General features: G+C 37.6%; 1 protein-coding gene across 4 annotated transcripts in view; it reads left to right on the top strand.

Moving 5' to 3' along the window:
- ripor1 (RHO family interacting cell polarization regulator 1) overlaps positions 1 to 14,428 on the top strand; it is a 74,556-nt gene that overhangs the window by 23,097 nt on the left and 37,031 nt on the right. Inside the window, exon 1 of one of the 4 annotated variants that reach the window (XM_081373037.1) lies at positions 13,680 to 13,844. The exons of the other annotated variants lie outside the window; for them this stretch is intronic. Coding sequence (XP_081229163.1) covers positions 13,826 to 13,844 — 19 coding nt within the window. The 5' untranslated portion in view covers positions 13,680 to 13,825. Of the gene's footprint in view, positions 1 to 13,679; positions 13,845 to 14,428 lie in introns of those variants that run through there. 4 annotated transcript variants of the gene reach the window in all.

The following is a 14,428-nucleotide window of genomic DNA, read 5'->3' as shown; positions in this document are numbered from 1 at the left end:
AGGGTTGCCATGGCAATGTGTCATTGAACAACATCCACAGCATGCATCATGGCTCCGAGTCTGTGTATTTCCTAAATGTGTTGTTGAGTTGTATTTGGCCTTGCATACTGTGTAATTCCTAGGTAGGCTGTGTATTATAGTACGCTGTGTATTTCTGGAGTGTATCATTACGCAGAGAGAGAGAAGACTGTTATTATTGAGTCGGTACAGGAGAGACGGAGCATCTGGACTGGGTGACTCACACTCTCCCTTAAGGCGCATTCACACGCACGGGACTGTGACGCAGGGTACCTGAAAGTTTTCAAGATCAGAATAACGTTAATGTGCTCGCCCAACACATAAACATTAGACAGTAGTGCATCTGAATGTGCTGTGAAAATTGCTTTTTATAATTTATCATCTGATGTTGGGGAATGGAGACAAAATTAGTGGCGGGCAGATATGGATTTTTCAGTGGCAATTCAAAGTGACAATTAATATTGCGTTATCAGCCAATATTAGTTAACAACAACCATTTCTGGGTTATTTGGCAACCCAGAACTAGGTAAATAAAAGACCGAACACATGACCTGGCTTGTTGGGTTTTATACATAAAATGTATATGTTTTAGGACGTGACAGGAGCAGCCAATGGGAATCTGTGGGAAGAAAACTGGTATCAGGCCGTTCCAATTCATTAAATGACAATCTTATATCACATCCACGTCGTTCACTTTGCGGTTCACAGTGCAAATCCGGAGTACGCTGTGTTTGTAGAAGGCGACGTACATGTAAACAAAAAGGTTAAAAGTGAGACTACAGACGTTTTACTAATGTAATGGTACAAAACTAAATGTCATTCAGGAAGTTTCCCCTCAGGAAGTGTTCTCTCAGAACAGAACACAAAATGACTTGACAAATGTATCCAGTTTTAACCAGTTTGACACAGACTACCCATCCAACATTGGGTTACATTGACCCAGCACTGGTTAGGTATGTGGGGGGGTTCATCATTTGTATATTTATTTTATTGGCCATCGCCACTCTGCCATCCATTGAAAATAAATCTCAGTTGATCCCTAGTCTCCATTGAGGTCACCTTAAGAGTTTCAGTCTCTCTCCACCACCCGGTGTGGGTGTTGACGACGGCCGTGCTGGTGGATTGGATCATGGAGCTGCTAACTAACTATCATTTAGAATATGTGTTGTTTTTATCTTACTTTCCAAGATCACCACTACCTATGTGAGATTTATAGTTTGTCACAGGTGTGTATGGTTTGATCCTCTTGTCTAGTTCAAAGAGCTGTGTGTTGTAATGGATCACTTACACCTTGCCAGTCTGCTCTCTGTGTTAATCAGCTTACACCATCCTCTCTCGAAGACAGCTGTGTGGTCTGCCAAAAACACACGGTACAAACCTAATGTCCCACACACACTGCTCTCTGAGCCGGTGACTGTCTTTACCTTAAAGCCACAATGACTCCTTGAGTGTCTGTGATTAGCTTGCCACCGATAATGTATTTGTACCAAAGGCCACAAAAACTGTGAAAACTCCCTCAGGCCCACACAAGTGCTGACGAACAGGTGCACGATAACTGTGAATACACTCACCTAAAGGATTATTAGGAACACCATACTAATACTGTGTTTGACCCCCTTTCGCCTTCAGAACTGCCTTAATTCTACGTGGCATTGATTCAACAAGGCGCTGAAAGCATTCTTTAGAAATGTTGGCCCATATTGATAGGATAGCATCTTGCAGTTGATGGAGATTTGTGGGATGCACATACAGGGCACGAAGCTCCCGTTCCACCACATCCCAAAGATGCTCTATTGGGTTGAGATCTGGTGACTGTGGGGGCCATTTTAGTACAGTGAACTCATTGTCATGTTCAAGAAACCAATTTGAAATGATTCAAGCTTTGTGACATGGTGCATTATCCTGCTGGAAGTAGCCATCAGAGGATGGGTACATGGTGGTCATAAAGGGATGGACATGGTCAGAAACAATGCTCAGGTAGGCCGTGGCATTTAAACGATGCCCAATTGGCACTAAGGGGCCTAAAGTGTGCCTAAAGAAAACATCCCCCACACCATTACACCACCACCACCAGCCTGCACAGTGGTAACAAGGCATGATGGATCCATGTTCTCATTCTGTTTACACCAAATTCTGACTCTACCATCTGAATGTCTCAACAGAAATCGAGACTCATCAGACCAGGCAACATTTTTCCAGTCTTCAACTGTCCAATTTTGGTGAGCTTGTGCAAATTGTAGCCTCTTTTTCCTATTTGTAGTGGAGATGAGTGGTACCCGGTGGGGTCTTCTGCTGTTGTAGCCCATCCGCCTCAAGGTTGTGCGTGTTGTGGCTTCACAAATGCTTTGCTGCATACCTCGGTTGTAACGAGTGGTTATTTCAGTCAAAGTTGCTCTTCTATCAGCTTGAATCAGTCGGCCCATTCTCCTCTGACCTCTAGCATCAACAAGGCATTTTCGCCCACAGGACTGCTGCGTACTGGATGTTTTTCCCTTTTCACACCATTCTTTGTAAACCCTAGAAATGGTTGGGCGTGATAATCCCAGTAACTGAGCAGATTGTGAAATACTCAGACCGGCCCGTCTGGCACCAACAACCATGCCACGCTCAAAATTACTTAAATCACCTTTCTTTCCCATTCTGACATTCAGTTTGGAGTTCAGGAGATTGTCTTGACCAGGACCACACCCCTAAATGCATTGAAGCAACTGCCATGTGATTGGTTGATTAGATAATTGCATTAATGAGAAATTGAACAGGTGTTCCTAATAATCCTTTAGATGAGTGTATGTTGTAAACTGAAATTCCATGCAGTTCTCCTGTGCAGGTGTCAAGTTGTCCATTTCTATTTGTCTGGGTTGTTTTTAGTTTTAGTTTAGTTTTTATCATAATAGTTAAATAAAAAACTAAAGCGGTTCTTTAACGGGATTGTTCACCCAAAAACAAAACGATGATGTTTTTTTTATCATCATTTCTACTCGCCTCCATGTCATTCCAAACCTGTATGGCTTTCTTTTGAAGATGTTTTGAAGAATGTTTCAACCTTTATTGTCCATGCAATGAACGCCAAAACAACACTGCAGACTGCACCCTATTGACTTTCACTGTATGGTCAAAAAAAAGACAGAAGACTTTAATCCCTTTACGAAAATTCTGAATCAGCGCCTTGTGACCAAGAAGTGTTCTTCCTGTAAAAAAAAAAAAAAAAGGAAATGCTCATGGGACAGTCATTGATGAGTGATTTATTATAGCCTTAGTTAGCTTCAGGCTTCACTCGCCAGATTTTCAGAGCTATAGGTAATTAGTTTCAGCATTAATTTCATTGTTCAAGTGCATTTTTTGATGACATAAAACATGAATCTGTTTTGTTGCTACACAGACCCTAATATGGTAGGAAAAGGGTGTACAGAGTTGCTGTGAAACTCACAGCGAGCTGGAGTGTCTTCATGCATAATAATCCTGCTTGATGTTCTCCCAGTGGTGCTGGCAGAACCTCAAGAAAGGTCACACTGGCTAAAGATCTCAGAAATCCTGCTGGACTCCTGATTAATATATGTGTGTGTATTCAGTAAACTCTACATTCTTAGTGCTAGTCCATTAGATCCTGAATCCAGGGATGGCCATAATGCAGTGTGATAGTGCTGGTATTATATTGGATAGATAGGTTAGCTTTCCGAACTATGTTTCAGTTATTAACAGGACGACTGTGATTCAGAATGGCTTGAGAAATGCTTTTATCAAAATTGGAGTGTTTGTCTTCTTAGGCTTTGGTCTGGATGCGAGCACACTGAATTAAAAAAAAAAAAAATTTACTTAGTACATCTGTGCAACATATGAATAAGGCTTTAGACCATGTCCTAACCAGACACGATGGTATAAGATTCCAGAGAGAAGCAATTTGTCTGCCCACACCAGATACGACATGACAAAATCACAAGCAAAAATCACAGCCATTCGGAAGAGCATGTGGGCGGTCCCTTTATTGCAAATGCACTGTCTGCAATGGATAAGTACATGATCAAATTCTTAAATATTACACCATTTTAACATTTTTAAAACAATCTTTGTCATACACACATTGTTTGTTCACATTGAGTTCACAGTTTGAACAGTTTCAAGTTTCTGAGGTGAATTATCACTTTTAAGTATGACTAAAAAAGATCACTCAAACTGCTATTCAAACTTACATTAGACTCTTTTAACATTAAGTAAAGCACATATACCTGATATTATCATTAGCATGTTTTGCATGTTGTTGTTGTTGTTGTTGTTCAGCTGCGACGTCACAGAAATAGAAACCGTTTCTAAATTAGAATCGTCATGTATTGCCGTCGCGGCTGGTTAGGAGTTAGGACACAGTGTTAAAGTAAGTGGCATACTCAAAGAGTATAGAAAAGTTCACACAGAGGAATAAACATTCTCCTTTCAGTTAAGTGATGGGATTTTAGACTTGACTAGACCACAAATGCCACTGCTATGTCTCTGAAGGGTTTGAGCAAACAGGAAGTGAAGGTTTTCTTGTCTGATCCTCTTTCCCTCTCCAGTGGTCCTCAAAGCCCTTGACTTTAAGAAGATTCCTTGATTTGTTTATGAAAAGAGACTGGGAAGGAAAATCCCCCCCAAATTAAGATTTTTTTTTTTGTCTACACACACACTCCCACATGTAGGTCATAATCTATTTTAAACCATGATATCTTTGGAGAAGGAGACTTAAAGACCTCTCATATCCCATTACACTCAGATTACAGCTCATAATGGGACAGGACAGAAATGTTAAAGGGGTGGTTCACTGCCTTTTTTCTTTGCTTGATTGTGTTTATGGGCTGCAATATAACATGTCTTCGTGTTTCGTTTGTTAAAAAACGCCTTATTTTTCATAAATTTCACCTTTATTGTAAGCCGCTTCCTCCTCTGTCATTTGAACGACCGGTTGACTTCCTGATTCTATGAAACCACTCCCTCAGAAAGAGGCAATGAGCTCAGATTGGTTAGTTCGGCGGGTGTTTTGTAATTGGCTAAACTGCGTCCGGAATCTTCACGCCCATTACCTTTACGGGCGACAGTTGCATGTGCTCCAGTCAAATGTAATGGTGTCAATATTGCCTCATCAGTTTGAGCCAGAATCAGACCCAGAGAGCGGTGATGAAGAGAGTCAAGCAGAACCTCCGCAAACACGGCTCTTACTAAACGTTTCTGAATGGTAATTTATTTTATTTTATTATTATTCTCTCAAAGAATTTCCATACGCTGTTACTTGAAAATGCTACTGCTGTTTGTTAGCTTTTGAGATACGCTTTCCCCCTGATTAAACATTTAATATAACTGAATACATGACTGAGTAATACCGTTTTTTAAAGATATTGTTTTATTGATAGAATGAACAACCGTTTAACTATTCACAAAGCTTAGTTTACTCAGTTTGTCGTTTTCTTTAGGTGTACATGTGATAGCAGCTGAAGTTTGCTGTTGCGATAATTTTTTGAAGTTTGTACACGTTTGTCTTATACACACAAAATAGCATCGAACTAACTAGCTACTATAAACAAACAGCTTTGGCATTGGTTTGCGTTCTTGATCAAATAAAAAAATTACGTCATCAAGTATACATGGAAAATACGTTTACAAAATTTGTACATATTACAAATTCGGGTCCAAAATGTTTGTACGCGTTTGTCATATACTAAAGCCAGCGCTGGCATTTTTTTACATCCTTGATAAAACTAAAACATTACGTCTTAAATTATACAGGCAAATACATTTAAAATGATTAAACCTTACTTGCAGGTTGTGGCCTCTGGTTTTAAAGCTGTAACTGCTTCATGTTGGAGTAATAGTTTCTTGTTGAATCCGGCATTGAACTCGTGTAGATTCTGGAAGCTGTCTTCCGTAAAATGTGCAGCACAGAGAGCTAAACTACGATTGTAATTGTCAGGAACATAACCAAACTTAAATTTTAACCATTGTTGACGAACTACAGCGTCTGTAGGAAGCCTGAACACAGAAGACCTGACAGCTACAGCTCTCCACTATAACTCCTCCTCTTCGACAGCAGAACATGTTCCGGAGGGAGGGTGGATGTAAATGTATGGGTTAGTTACGTATAAAACCCGGGAAGTATCTCGTTGTAGTCCCATTCGAGACGTTTTTGTAGGCATTAAACTTCCTGATTTTTAAAAGACAATATCTCCGCTTACGTTGAACTTTAAGCGCAGCAACTTTGCAGATACTGTTCATGCACCAACAGCAACATTACACAGTATTTAAAATGAAAAAAGTGAAATAGCAATCAACCACCCCTTTAAGTCAGTCTACATAAATATCAGTGGTCATTAAATAGTAGGGCTGTACAATCGATTAATAGCAATTAATCGCACCTAACATAAAAGTCTGTTTACATAATATGTGCGTGTGTATATATATATATATATATATATATATATATATATATATATATATATATATATATATATATATTATATAAAATATTATATTTGTGTGATTGTGTATATATACGTAAACAGACTTTTATGTTAGATGTGATTTTATTATGATTAATAAATTGTACAGCCCTATTAAATAGTTAATGTATTAAAGTGTTTTATTTTCTAAGATCATGATAGCACATGTCATGCAGAACCACATACTGTCATATTTTAAATATCTTCCTCCAAACGGTTTTGGATGGAATGTCACAGGACGGTGCATTATTGCAGTGCCAACATGCATGAAATTTGTTTTGGAATGCACTGTAATGCTTCTGGGTTGTTGGCAGGACATGTCAAATGTGACATTCTATACTTAATGAAGTATGATTTCACACAGCATTTTCTAATTCTTGGAATAATATACATACAGTTTGTATGAACTCATAAATTGAGTGACATAGTGACATGGAATTTTTTAAAATATATTTATTTAAAACCTTATATATAGGTTATACTATGTGTGTATTAATGAGAATTTAATTTGAACCTAAAATATAAATATATTGTATAACTATATTAAAGTATTAAATATTTATATTTTAGGTTATAATGTATTTTTACACTTATTTTTATAAGATATTTAAAAAAAATAAAGTTTATGCCCATGCTATTTGTTGACAAACCATCTGAATTGTAATATGATCCTTGAGGTGCATTGCTGTTTTTAAAAAAAACACCAGTAACCAATATTATTTCTGTTATCGACAGAGAAAACAAAAATAAATTGTAAGATATTTACTTAAAGGGACAGTTCACCCAAAAATATTGTTCCAAATCTGTATGAAATTCTTCGGCTGAACACAAAATAAGATATTTTGAAGAATCTTTTGAAGAATCAAAAAAGAACTCAATGGGAACCGTCAACTGTCTGGTTACCAACATTCTTCAAAATATCTTCTTTTGTGTTCAACAGAAGAAAAAAACTCATACAGGTTTGGAACAACACGAGGGTGAGTCAGTTATGACATAATTTTTATTTTTGAGTGAAAAATCCTTTTAATGTGCTTAAAAATGTGAGGCCATTGTCTAGTAGTATATTGTCTTTTCTGTAGCACTGTATAAAATATTGTGAAGCTATTGACTGACTGTACCTCTACAGTGCAGAGTGACCCATAAACCTCTTAGCCACCAGCTGGGGTTTAAATAGAAAGTCTTGGATTCATGAGGCTCCAGAAACTTGCCTGTACCCCAGCAGCTGATGATCCTTAGGATGATTGATAAACGTCCTCTTATCGGACATAGCTTGTGAGGGGATTTATGAAAGTGGAGAAGGAGATGATGTATTTATGATAGGTGTTAGCATGCCTTGGCTTGCTGAAGCATTCTTGTATCTGAGGAATTAATGTGATTGTGTCAGTACCAGCATGATGTAGGTAAGATATGTGGGGAAAAGGGTCATAATGGGGGAATTTTTCGTAAATGGAACTAGAATGATTTACTAAAAGTTCATGGAAGTTCATCATGTCCTGTGTGAAGATGGTATGCAGGCTCCTATATTACCACTTTAAAAAATAACTAGGTTGTTTGATCATACAGATACAACATGAGATTATAGGATAACCACTTCTGAAGAGGAAAAAAAGGAAGTGCACTTTTAAAAATTGCTAAAATAATATTTGAAAATACTATAGTCTGTCTACTTAAATAATAATAATCATGTTTAATTGAACTTCTTGACGTCTCTGTAATTATTTGTGAAATTGTGAGGTTACTTCTCTCTTTTTTGTAAATTAAAAGTAATTTTTCTCCTTGGAATTTGAGTGGGATTATTTTTTGCATTTGTGCAAACTTTCTTAAAGTCTTTTCCCTTACCCTAAGTTTTATTATCAAGTTCTCAGACAGCGGCAGTATGGACTTTTTAGCATGTGGATGTAAATCCAAGTCAGCAGTAACGATAACTCTCTTGCTCAGAATGCAGAGTCAGTCGTACAACAGTACGCCTCCACTGAAAGCCACAACAGCTCTTCAAATGGCCAATAAAAAAGTATTATATTCATCCTCCCTCACATCCTCGTTCACTTGTTGTTATCAGACTGAAGGCAGGCACTGGAGGAAATTAAGGTCTTATTGGACGACCGTTAATCAGTCTCCACAAAAAGAGAGATTGTTAGGAGATGCGGGTCAGACCAAGAAGGATGTGATGTCAAACTCATTTCTGTATTTGACAGTCATAATCCTCTTTGTTTGTTGTTGACATTGTAATCTAGATAACAGAGAATAGATCAATCATAACTGTTTTCTAATCTTATTGAGGATCCCGAAACTCACTACCGCTATTAGTTTGTGTGTGTGGTTATAGCAGGGGATATTCCACCTGGTGTTCACGTGTGTTGGTCTAGATGTCTCTCATTGAGAATCACTGTAAGATCACCGTTTGGACATGACTTTGTTAGCCTCTTCATCTGGCATTTACCTTATGGAGAGGTACTTACCATAAGCCACAATGTCATCAGTCATTTGTTTATGTCCAGTCGTTGTAGACAAATACTGTTCTTTTGCAACCAACTAGCATTTATTTAACAAATTCTGATGGTTCTTTGGCTTTTGAGTGTGACAATTGAATTGACAGGAGAGGTGTCCTGTTTTTTGCCTTGTGCATCATAAAAACTGTTTCAATTAGTGCTGCCCCGTAATAGTCGACTAAATGTTAGTCAATGAGAAGAGGCTTGGTTGACCAAATTTTGCATTGGTTGGTTGGTTGCTCGCTGAGAAAAAGGAAAAAAAAAACCTCCACAGCTAAAAGCAACTCCACGGCTGGTCCATGTGGTTATTATGTTGGCCAGGTGTTCCTTTCCAAGTGTTTGTGCAGAGCGTGGAAGGTAAATTAGTTTCCATCAAGAGGTTCTTTCTGCCAAAACTCTTTATCATTGAAGCTTGTTTTATTAGATTGTGCTTGTTTTAACCCTGTGAGAAACCTTTTTTATTTAGTTAACTTTTTGAAGAAGTTTTTAGCAGTTAAACCAAATAGTTTTACATTTTTCTCATGAAAATAGCCATGGAAGCTGGCATGGCGTTAAAAACAAACAATCTCTTACACTCTATTGGCGCTTTTCCATTACCAGTACCAGCTCGACTCGACTTGCCTCGCCTCGACTCAGCTCGGCTCAGCTCGCTTTTCGCTCCGTTTTCCATTGCAGATAGTACCTGCACAATAGTACCTGGTCGCCATAGCGACGCCGCAGGGAACTGCCGTGACTTAATCTTTTACGCGAGACGCGCGAGACACACCCGCTACCCACACACACAGGACAATGGAGGAAATCGAGTGTATGCTGTTTTTGGATGTTTTTGTTTTTGCTGTTTTTTTTTTATTCGGGATACTCCGTCTGGCGCGTGCAATGATGACGCAGTGAATAGTGATTCTCTCTGACCAATCAGCAGTCTGCCGTGTTTTCACGTCACATTTTAGTATCGCCTCAGCTCGCTTAGAACCTCGCCGGAGGTGGTACGAAAAAAAGTACCTGGAAGCAGGTACAGGTACAACTTTTACACAGTGGAAAACCAAACAGAGCCGAGGTGAGCCGAAGCGAGCTGGTACTGTGTAGTGGAAAAGCGCCATATGTTCAGAATAGGCATGCTGAACGTTTAAGAATGAAAATTACATTAAAGATCAATTGAATAATTATATTTAATCAAATTTTGATCTTAGTTTTCTGTTAAACACAGGAACTGCCATATGGTGTGATTGATCATATGAAGAGTTCAGATGCAAAAGCCTCTAAGTGCCATCTGAAATTTTCTTCTAGAATGATCATTTTTTATAAAGCTTGTATATTTAAGTTAAGTTATTTCACTTAAATGACAATTAATAGGTAATTTGCATTGCCATTTAAGTGAAGTTATTGAACTTAAATATACGAGCTTGATAAAAATGATCATTCTAGAAGAAAATTTCAGATGGCACTTAGAGGCTTTTGCATCTGAACTCTTATTTTCCTTGATGACAGTGTTTGAAAAATGATTGCTTATCCCACCTGAGTATTATCTGTTTTTTTTTTTTTTTTTTTTTTTTTTACTGTTAGGCAATCAATTAAAAGAATCAAATTGGTTGAAATCACTCTCAGAATTAATTAACAATTGATGTGGATAATGTAATAATTACATATAAGGCACGTGTTAGCTCTTGAAGTTTAATCTGTTCTTCCTAGTTGAATTTGTTTGCACATTTACAATGTACAGTTAATTTCTCATTCTGCAATGATCAGCACTTCAGTTAGCTAGTCAGGCTGTGCATGATCTGTGCCCTCATGTGATTTTCTGTCTATTGCCCTGGTGTCACCATAACAGATGCAGTATCACCATAGTGATGTCATGCTGTGTGGTACACCGATAAACCTCAAGCTGGCCTTATCCATAACATTGTATGAGTAATAAATTGAGTGAGGAAATGAATCAGACACCTTAAGATAAGGTTCTGTCTGCTGACCGACTGCCTGAGAGTGTTATACTGATATCAGCTCTGAAAATAAGAGCACTAGATACCAGCATATATTTAAATGAAGCATCACAGGATTTCAGTAATACATCTAGATGTTAGTAGGAGTCTTACTAAGGGCTGGGCAATATATTTTAGTATATAATATAATCTAGTATCTGCATTTCAACCTTGTGACACCGTAAGTATTTTGAAGGGTGTTTTGTTTTCAATCAGAGCAATTAAACAGCCATTGAGCAATTAAATGAGAGCAATTAAACAGCCATTGTTGCTAAATAGTTTCAAAATGTAGGCCTAGCTTTTAGCGCATTAAAATAATTGCAATATTAACAATGCTCTTTAATTATATAAACTTTTTTTTTTTATAAAACATAATTATATCAGCAATTTATCATCCATCCCTAGTTCATACAATATTTTGTGTGTGTGTGTATGTTTTTTTCCCTTTTTTTTTCACGTCAACGAAAGCAACAGCAATGAGCTGCATTTTATTTCCTCCTGAAGTGGTTTGAGTGATTGGATTTAAATCCATCTCGAAAGCGGTTCGGAGGGCATTTACACCAAGTCTTTTCAGATCAGAGAAAACACATGAAGTGATCAGGTGTAAAAACATCAACTGCTCTTTCACCATCATGTGTGTATGATGTATATGGATGGTAATTAATGAAATATGAACGCCGACTTCCATAGCAACGCTCAGAGAGGAATTTAGGTTAAACAGCTCTTTAGAAGTGTATGTGGAAGCAGTCAAGTCTAGGTTTACTCTACAAAAAACCAGTCATGCAAGCTGCCTGTCTCCAGCATTTCCCCTTACTCATATTCTCACTTGAACATCACAAACATGTTTGTTTCGATCTGTTATTTCAGCCGCGTAATAATAATATGTTGCGTTAAGTTGACATGCGCTGAACATTGTCTGTTTTCTTTGATGAGCTGTGCTGCTGTTCATCAGCTTTGAAGCCACAAAGTTTTTCAAGATGAAATTCTTGATCAAGGGAATCAGAAACTGAAATTTAATTTTACAGCTTATAGCTTAGCATTCTATTAAAGACACAGGCTAAAGGCCCGTTCACACCAAGCACGATAAAGATAACTATTATGCGTCCACTCCAACGACCGATAACGGTCTTTTTATTCCAAGCACGTGCGCGCCCGGATGATCAAGATCCATTTTAAATGCGCGAGACCTTTAAATTAGAATGGATTCTGATTGGCTGTCAGTGTTTTATCGTTCGACAGCTGGAAAAAAATCGTTCTGAAAGTGATCCCAACGATATCGTTCCTCATATCTTTATCTTTATAGTTGTGGTGTGAACTCTGTTATTCTTTAATATGGAGAACGATTTTTAGAATTATATCTTTATTGTTATCTTTATAGTTATCGTCCTTGGTGTGAACGGGCCTTTAGTCTTAATAAATTGTGGCATGTTTTAAAAAAAGAGCTTTTTCTGTGTGTCTGAAAATCATGCTATCACGTACTGTGGAATTATGTTATGAAATATTTGACAGCTTATACATGGATTAAGCAAATCCTCATGGATGTAAAATGTTTTTTTTAAATGGTGCTTTTAAATTTGGCTTGAAATGGAAATTCACCTTATCAATTTCTAAAAGCATTTTTATCGATTTAATTGTGAATGATTTTTTTATTACTTTTTTTTAACCTTGTAATCAAAATATCATAAGCAACTCGATCATTGACAGACCTCTCCAGTCGTTTAGTCCGCTTAAGCCCCAGCCTCTCCTACAATCAACTGCAAGCTTGCATTCAGTTCTTTTTCCATCCAATCAATGCATAGAACCATCCGACCAGCATTTTTATCTTAAAAAAAGAAAACCTGTCCATTTATTGCCCTGACAAAAATGCTTGACATGTTTTCCACCCAGCTTTAGTGATCCAAAAATCTATTTTATAAAGCAGAAATGTACTGACATCGCATATTCATGTTCACATAAGAGTTTACTAAATAATCAGCCCTGTTCATTTGTTTTTAATTCACTTTCACTTTGCACTTTTTGCACGATGCAATACAATAAAATAAAATGTTTTGATAGACTTCTGTAATCAGCCACCTTCTTGCTCATTCAAATAAATCCACACAATGTTGTCTTTGATTCTCAGTAGCCAAAAGCAAAACTCCACTCACATATCACAGTATAGATAGTGATCAGATTTACCGTATGGAACATGATTCAGGAAAGTGGGAATTACCCTGAATCTGAGACTAAACACTGATATAAGTCTTGAGATCAGGAGTCAGGACCAGTGTTTTAGATTTAAAACAAGCTTGAATTGAAGATCCTTTTAATAAAAACCAAATCGTAGAATCTTATGGAAAATGCTGTCAGAATGCAATTTCTAAGTTTCAAACATTCTTGCACTTTTCTAGAAGTTTTACTCAAGCGTTATCTGAGGCTAAATCAAGTGATTTAGCTTTTGAAAGATGTTCCACCACTGTTCAAGTCAATGTTTTATGCTATTCATGGCCACATTGTTTAAATATGACAGGATCAGATTCATTAGTAACAGCTTGAAAGCTGGAAACTTCTGGAGTGCGTCTGTAATGGGTGTTTATCATTAAGAAACAAAGTGCAGGCCGTTTGCTGGAAAAGGGAGAGGCAGGAAGAGTGTGATGTCAGACAGGGAAGTGAACGGGAAACAGAGCGAGGGGGTGGAGTGGGCTGCGAAGAGGGCGACGGCCTTCCCATTTCCTGGCAACCTCTCTATTTCTCTTTCTGCCAGTGTTGTGAGAGTATGATTAGGGGATGAAGACCACCACAGCTGGGACTGTGATTGTTCTTTCTACTACTCATTTACTTTGAAGAGTCTTTGAAGAGGAATACACACTCATTTTATTCAGCATTCCTCAGAAGACGACACCACAAAATGTACAGTGGATATGGAGGTACTCTGAGATTTATGAATAACAGTTTTGTGAGATATCTTGGTATTTGTCATGTGATATTGTCGAGTTAGAGCCTGAATGTTGGTGTCTATGTTGTAAAGGGTGTTCAGGTTAGGGTATGTCTACAGTCAGGTGTGTTGTGACTAGAATAATTTAAATGTTCATTGAATTCATTTATCTTTTTTTGGTTTATTGTAGAATGATGTAGAAAGATGTCCTTTTCTCTACGTATTGAAAATCGCCAACATTTGCTCGGCTAAATTTCGTTTTGACTCACCAAGGACGCTGACAACCATAGCTAAAGCAAAGTGATAACGTATCACAAAAGTTCTTTCCTATTATATGCTATTCCACAAAACACAAAATTGAGCTGAAAAGAAATGCGAAATTCTTCTCGGTGTGGTCAGCTGTAGAGAAGTGAAAGCAATCTGAAAAGATACATGATATAGTTCATCATCACAACAGGAGTTGTGTATGTTTTCACAGTTAGTTGGTAGGGGAACAATGGTAGTTTTTATCATTGTCCAACACTTTTTCTGTCCAGATGTTTTTGGATTTTGTGGTGGGACCATTGTCCTCCTGGG

Source organism: Scardinius erythrophthalmus, assembly GCF_964197995.2.
Source record: "Scardinius erythrophthalmus genome assembly, chromosome: 8".
Classification (NCBI taxonomy): domain Eukaryota; kingdom Metazoa; phylum Chordata; class Actinopteri; order Cypriniformes; family Leuciscidae; genus Scardinius; species Scardinius erythrophthalmus.
This window is presented reverse-complemented; position numbering and strand designations above follow the sequence as displayed.